The sequence below is a fragment of the Haplochromis burtoni genome, unplaced genomic scaffold (assembly GCF_018398535.1).
Source record: "Haplochromis burtoni strain Fernald_Lab_line unplaced genomic scaffold, NCSU_Asbu1 Contig_1, whole genome shotgun sequence".
NCBI classification, from domain to species: Eukaryota; Metazoa; Chordata; class Actinopteri; order Cichliformes; family Cichlidae; genus Haplochromis; species Haplochromis burtoni.
Genome location: NW_024582362.1, coordinates 2,256,251 through 2,263,293, shown reverse-complemented (window position 1 = coordinate 2,263,293; position 7,043 = coordinate 2,256,251). Strand labels below are relative to the sequence as shown.

The following is a 7,043-nucleotide window of genomic DNA, read 5'->3' as shown; positions in this document are numbered from 1 at the left end:
CTGAGACTTACTGATAAACATGCCAAAAGCTACACAGCATTCATCTTTTCATGAGCAGCGCAGCTCAACTCTTCCTCCGTCTTTTACTCATGGATGGCTCCTTCATCTGTGGCCCTCCCAACTCACTTATGTTCTGTCGTGTGCATCACATAAATGCATGTAGACAGAAAGAAATCGAGCACTGGTTAGTGCTTTCAAAGACATTCAAATCGTGCAAAAAATACACTCCCCAAAACCCCTGTATGTGTCCACCCAGGCATAATTATGCATGCAGCTGTGAAGCATACATACAGGGATCATGCTTGCGCATGCAGCATGAAGTGGAGAGTGAACCCAGTAACAGTTAGTTTGCATAACAGGTCTAGGGTGGAACTGCTGTTTTTCCACACTTGCAGCAGGACTCTGAGGAGACGTGCATATTTGCTGGCTGTTCATTCAGTCGGGACATTTAGTTCAAATTTTTGCATAATTACAAAAAAGAAAAAAAACTTTTTGCAAGTGTTTTTGCTCCACAAGACTGTCTCTATATTACTTTTCTGTTTTGTCAATTAGCACTGCCTGCTTTTTCCTTTCCTTCTTGCCAAAAATGTAAATGCAGTTTAAGATATTACCCAAATCTACCGTGAAATCTCTCATCTTTGATGAGATTGATTCCACTATGGCTTTGCTCCATTTCCTCCACCTCTCTTTGCCCTCTGCAGTGCCAGTTTTTTGGGGTTAATCTTAAAGGAAAACTACAAAGAAAGCTGACAGAGAAGTCTTTACATTAGATGGTGTGGAGCTTCACCAGGCTGGTTCAGTGCTCACCGTGAAGTATACGAATTAAGTAAAGGCTCCACGAGGCAGCTCACACGATCCAGAACGAAAGCAGCAGCGAGGACTTTGAACGCTGTCAGCACTTCAAGTAGCCATCTCTCTCTCTCTCTCTCTCTTTCTCTCTCGCACTTTTATTTCATTTAAATAAATAAAACAATCACTAACTATTGATAAATAAAACCATACAGAGCAATTGAGCCAAAGCACAGCAACATTTGCAGTATTACAGATGTGGCTGCATGAAGTTACTACTAATGCAAACATTTCCATCTTTGGAGCTTCACTTTACATCGAGTTTTATTCACAGGAGTTCACAGGAAATGCATCGTGTTTGTCAGTAAGCCTAGCACTTAGAATCCATATTTACAGACTTTACTCTGCACTTTTTGACAGATGATCAGTCTGAAATAATGCTGAGAGTGCTTTGGAGACAGGAGACCTCCGAATGCTTAGTCAACTACTCTCACTGGGTCCTACTATTCCACACTGATGCCATTCACATAAAATCACATTACAGAGCGATGGGAGCAGCAACTGCCTGACTGTTAAAACAATAGTTTATGTTGTTGACGGTAATATTACTATTAGCCAAATCTTTATGAGTGTCACTTTAGAAGCTGGGTTTGTTTTTATAAAAGCTAGTTCAGCATGTGCAGGCGGCCACATGATTCGATAATCTAGGTCTTTCCCCACTAATCTGGTAAGCATTTTCAGTGCTTTCTTTATTAATTTCTTCAAAATAATAAATATCTTATTAGATTACGTTTGCTGTTAGCGTTACTCATGTTGGTTGGCTTGTGATATTTTTAGCTAACTTCTTAGCTAATGCTAACTGAATGATCACCATGCTTCATAATCATCATCCTGGTTATTTCCATCTTTTATTCTCTGTATGGTATATAAAATAAAAAATATTTTACTGGTCTATTTTTTAAATAATTTAATATCAAGTTGTTTCCTGGGACTAAAAAAGCAATTTTTTCCTAATTATTGAGAACATTTGTAACAAATTACAAATTTTCTTTTAATGTTTAGAATTTGGCGGGTTTTTTTTGGCAGAAATATTCTAATTAGAGCATCTGGATCCTCCACATAATTGTAGATACTCAGTGAGCTCTTCATGAGCATACTTTGACCTCAGGGAAAAAAAAGTCAGCTCACACCGACATCTTTCAACGTAAAATCAGATTACCATGAAATTGGATGAGCACGTACAATACCCCAAAGTGGTAGACTCTTGTTTTCTGTGACCCTGTAACCTTTCCTCTGGCTGCATTTTAAGGGACAACTTCAATATTTTTAGCATCACTACAGATAAAGATGAAACCCCATTAGCTTAATATATTTCATCCCTCCAGGAGTTTCACATTGTTAGATGTAATGAACGTTAAGTCTCTAGAGTAGCGTCAGGCCTTTGGGGCTTTAGGTTTATTTGCAGGAGTCTGTTTTTTGTTAATTGTCACTGAATTACAAGGAATAATCTGGAGGTACATGCACGCAGCTGGGCAGCATTTACAGCATAACCTTTAATTAAATTCAAATTCAATTAAAGAACAGAAGAGCAAATCCCTCATCTGATCACAGAGGAATCACAGCCTGTTTTAAATCCTGACAACAGCTCAACAAATGTCTCAGCACCAAATTATGTACTTTTTTAACAGAAGGAAGGAATGCCACGAGCTATTGATGTTTGCATTATGACGATTACAAACTGTATGTTCCGCTCATGTCCCAGCGTATAAATAAAAACATGCGCACACACTCACGCGCCCGTTTACACACCTTGTGCGTCATCATCATAACCGGTTTCAGCGGAACGACTCGATGGCACAAAGCGTCAGGGGAGCAGGTGTTTATGCCTGTCAGAGGAGTAGAGAGAGCCTGAGATGTGGGCTGAGAAACACCGACCCCCTTCTCCTTCCTGCAGCTTTCCATCCATCTCCTTTTTCTCCCCTCTATTCCTCCTCCTACAGTCATCTTTGATCCCTGTTCTCTCACTTCATTTCTTTCATTTTTGGCTTCACTCATTCCCACTCAGCCCCCCCTTCATCATCCCTTATCTCTGTTTTGCTCCTCAGACTCATCCTCTCTCTGTTTCTTAAATCTTCAAAGTATCATGGTCACTCAGCTTGGCTCCTCCACGGTCCTCCCCAGAACTCTTTTATGCACCAAACTCTAATGGCATCTTTCATGACAAGTAACATTTAGATGTATGCACGCATACATGAGCCTCAAAAATGTTTCATCTATTTTTTTTTAAATTTTATTGACAACATAATGCAGTAAATATTCAGTTGCGCAGCCAATCAGAGCAGCCAAGCAGGCAGCTCTGATGAAGTCACAGGGAGGGTTGCGGATAAATAGACAGTTGCTTTAAAAAACAAACAAACAAACAAACAAAAAAACTGAATGTCTCCACTCTGCATCACATTAAAACATCACACATTTCTAATGAATGGATGAATCCACACTGAGCACAATGTCTCCAGACCAGAACAATCTTCAGGGACCGGCGTGATGACAGAGAGCTGAGAGGAGTTAGTCCACACAGTGCGGTGGCATTTGCCCCCAGACAACTGAGGCCTGCATCTTTGCGATCAATTTTTCAGCTTTAAGGATCCTTTTTTTTTTTTTTTTACCCCAGAGCCTTCACAGCTACATCGAATTGAAAGAGCGTGAGTGGAGCACACGAGTACCATCAATTAGTCAACACATTACGTTAGCAGCAGGCTTCTGAACGAAGCGGCCTGCAGCTCTACAGTCAGTTTTTCAGTCTCTCACACTTCCATCAATCTGAAAGTACTGAATGGATGAAGCGTGCCAATGAGCAGTACACATAATGCACAACACACATCCACAAGAAAGCCCAAAGCTTGTGCTATAAATAAGACTGTATGCATGTTTAAGTGTCATTTGAGGAGTCATACTGTTCAAATACAATCCCAGCCATGTCGAGAAATGAAAGCTTTAGCCCTCGTCGGAGTCCGAAAAGTAAACTTCCATCTGTATTTGCATTTATTGTACCCTGCAGTGTTTGTCCATTTCTGTGCTTCACCTTGGTGCCGCTGTGTAACTTATGCAGCACACAAAGCATGGCCACCGTTTACTAAATGCTCTGCGCCGGACTTGTAGCGCGGGTGCGCAGCCTCATTTCCATTTAAATTTCCTGACGTGGCTCCTTCCTCAGCAGCTGAGGATCTTGATGAAGGCCCGTCTGAACTCGATGTTGAAGGTGGTGTAGATAACAGGGTTGAGGGCGCTGTTGACATACCCGAGCCAGGTGAAAGCACTGTAAAGTTCAGGAGGCACGTAGCATGTCCTGCAGTGAGTGTTCAGAATGTGAGTCACAAAGAAAGGCAGCCAGCAGATGAGAAACACCCCTGGAGCGGGCAGACAGCAGAGAGGTATGGAGAAAGGACAAAACGGAATTGAAGGTGTACGCCGGACAGAGTGGTGGGTATAGTAATAACATTTAAAATAAAAAGGAAGAGAAAAGGAGAGAAAGAAAACAGAACTCGTGTTAATCATGGTCACGGCACATGCTGGCTAAAACCTCCCTCAAACAGTTATCTACCAAAGCCTTCTTAACAACCCTATAATAACTACACTGGGTTGAAACCTGCATCTGCAGGAACAGTAATGGTTTGTTCACAACAAACACAAAGCGAGGTTACGCTTTGTGACGCAGATTTACGATAACAATTTAAATTTATTTCCCTCTTTGCACAGATGGGTGGGCACGGTGGCGGTTAGCACCACTACCTCGCAGCAACAAGGTCCTTGCTTTAACGCCCTCATCACCCGGGGCCTTTCTATGTGGAGTTTGCATATTCTCATGTGCCTCGGTTGGTTGCCTCCGGGTACTCCAGCTTCCTCCCACAGTCCAAAGATATGCATGTTGGCCATAGATATGAGCTACATAAATGTGGCGTGCAGTCTAAAGTGCTTTGATTTGTCATTAAATGAAAAAGTGGAATATAAAACCCAGTCCATTTGCACTTTCTATGCAGTTAAGCTGCATCAAAGTGTCCCTTCATGTTTGGTGTGAACACAAAGTGGTGTTTCTCTGACAGTTTTGAAAAAAAAAAAAGAATAAAATAAAATAAAGAACGGATTAAGCCCTACTTTTGTCTGCTCTAACGTAAGCTTCAAATGTTACAGTGTCTAACTACATAGTTTACCACCTGCAGATAAATACAGACATGGATAAATCTTCCACTATTGCCCTGTTGCTAGTGAGCAGACCTATGAAGACACTTTTAATGGGCCAATTAGACCAGTTTTAACCTGTGGTTTGTGCGGTAGTCATATTGAAGTCTTACCCATCAGCGGCCATCAGGATACATTTTATTGTGTATAAACAAGACTGTAAATGCTGCATTGTAGCTTGAGCAATCACTAAATTCAAGCGCTATAATTGGTGTCTTGACATTGCGGTAAAGTTGTGGTCAGTTTGGATGAAAAAGCAAGGCTGGGATTGTCTTCTGTGCATGCGCCACTGGCTTTCACTGACACCAGTGTAATGTAATCGGGCACCTCTGATTACATTTTGTCAGTGAGATCTATGCTGTGTCAGAGCTAACTGGACCAGGCCTAAATAAGCAACCTGGCTGATAATTGGAGCGTGTGAAAGCTGTGTTAGGAGTGTGTGCGCTGTCTGGGCCGACACAGTGAACCCAAAGCCTGACATTTCAGCTTGATTTATTGTAGTATAGATAAGAAAAATATGCAGGAAATGCACACAGTGAGAAAAAACGTGTTGGTACTGTCGTGGGTATATGTGGCAGAAGAGTTAATCCTACAAATGTGAAAGAAGTCGAAGCAGAATAAGCAACTCGGTCATATATCGCCTCTCTAAAAGCTGCCTGTGTTATAGAGTGTGTTACTGTGACATTTACACTTTCATTTCCTCAGCTTATCTCAGCCTCCACTCACCGAGCACAATGGCCAGCATCTGAGTGGCTTTTTTCTCCCTCGCGTGCATGCTCCTGAATCGGGGATTGCTGATGTGAGACATCGGCCGCAGTGATGTGTGCGTCTGCCCGTTGGACAGATCTTTCACCTCACAGCTCATCCTGACAGGAGGACGTTGGATCTGGCTGTTCTCGTCGGGGTCCCGTTCCCCCCGCTCCTCCTCTACATCCATCTCGGTGCGGCCACACGAGGCATGGCTGATGCTACAGTAGTTCTGCATGTCCACCGGGGGCAGCACTGAGTTTTCCACCGGCCCTGTCTTTGGGCGTTTGCCCCACAGGCATCCTGAGAGCAGGTTAGGCTTGGAAGGACCCGAGGGTTCTTCACTCTGCTGACACGAGACACGACACAGTTATTGACAGCTTGAAATCAATAAAGGCTTAATGCTGGGTTGGTGTGCTGGACGTATCAGGACAACAGTTTCGAGCCTGAAATTAATTTTTCAAGTGCTTCCGCACCAATGCTTCCAACAGACAAACTGATGTGATTTTTCAAGGGGTTTACATACTGTCACCGGTGCCTTTTTCAGGGACACCGAAACAGCTGAACTGCTCCTTAATGTAAATATTGAATCAGCCAGTCACATGACTACAACTGCTTTAGAGGATGGAGACATGGCCAAAACAAACCTGCTGAACTTCAAAGTGAGCATCGCGGGTGATTAAAGTTACTTTGTGTAGCAGTTCCTGGTGAAACTGGACATTTGTTTCATGGATGTGTTTTCAGCACCTCATTGAGTCTATTCCACTATTAATTAAGGGAGCTTTAAAGGCAAAAAGGAGTCCATGACAATATTAGCAAGGTGTATTTTAGATTATGTGATGTTTTATTGGGTGACTGGCACCAGGGAATTGAGAAAAGACATTTATTAACTCTGTGCTTTTTACAAATTTGGATTTAATTGTGTGATGGAAACTTTGCTAAATAAAACAATAATTAATTTATCTTATTATGGCCACAACGATTCCTAAATTTTGAACAATTTGAACAATTCCACAGCAGAATAGTAACAGTAAATAACCAGACATCCTAATAGTGTGTTCACAGATAGGAGGGCACGCTGCGGTACATTCAAGACCAGTAAAGACGCATGTAGGAGATCAGAGACAAACCAAAATCATATAAAATGGAATAAAAACAAGCGGTCACCTCAGCAGATGGATCTACAGATTTTATGCCAGATGCACTCCCCGACACAACCCTCCCATTTATCTGTACTTGGGACCAGCTGCCAGAGTGCAGTATGACCCTGA

At 42.3% G+C, this 7,043-nt stretch overlaps 1 protein-coding gene across 2 annotated transcripts in view; it reads right to left on the bottom strand.

The window, feature by feature from the left end:
• Nucleotides 1-1,801: 1,801 nt before the first annotated feature.
• Nucleotides 1,802-7,043, bottom strand: part of drd3 (dopamine receptor D3) — a 26,333-nt gene continuing 21,091 nt past the window's right edge. The window contains exons 7-8 of one of the 2 annotated variants that reach the window (XM_042221429.1): nt 5,752-6,118; nt 1,802-4,135 (exon numbers count right to left, since the gene is read on the bottom strand). In XM_042221429.1, coding sequence (XP_042077363.1) covers nt 3,891-4,135; nt 5,752-6,118 — 612 coding nt within the window. In that variant the 3' untranslated portion in view covers nt 1,802-3,890. Of the gene's footprint in view, nt 4,197-5,751; nt 6,119-7,043 lie in introns of both variants that reach the window. The other variant, XM_005912269.3, reaches the window with a different exon arrangement.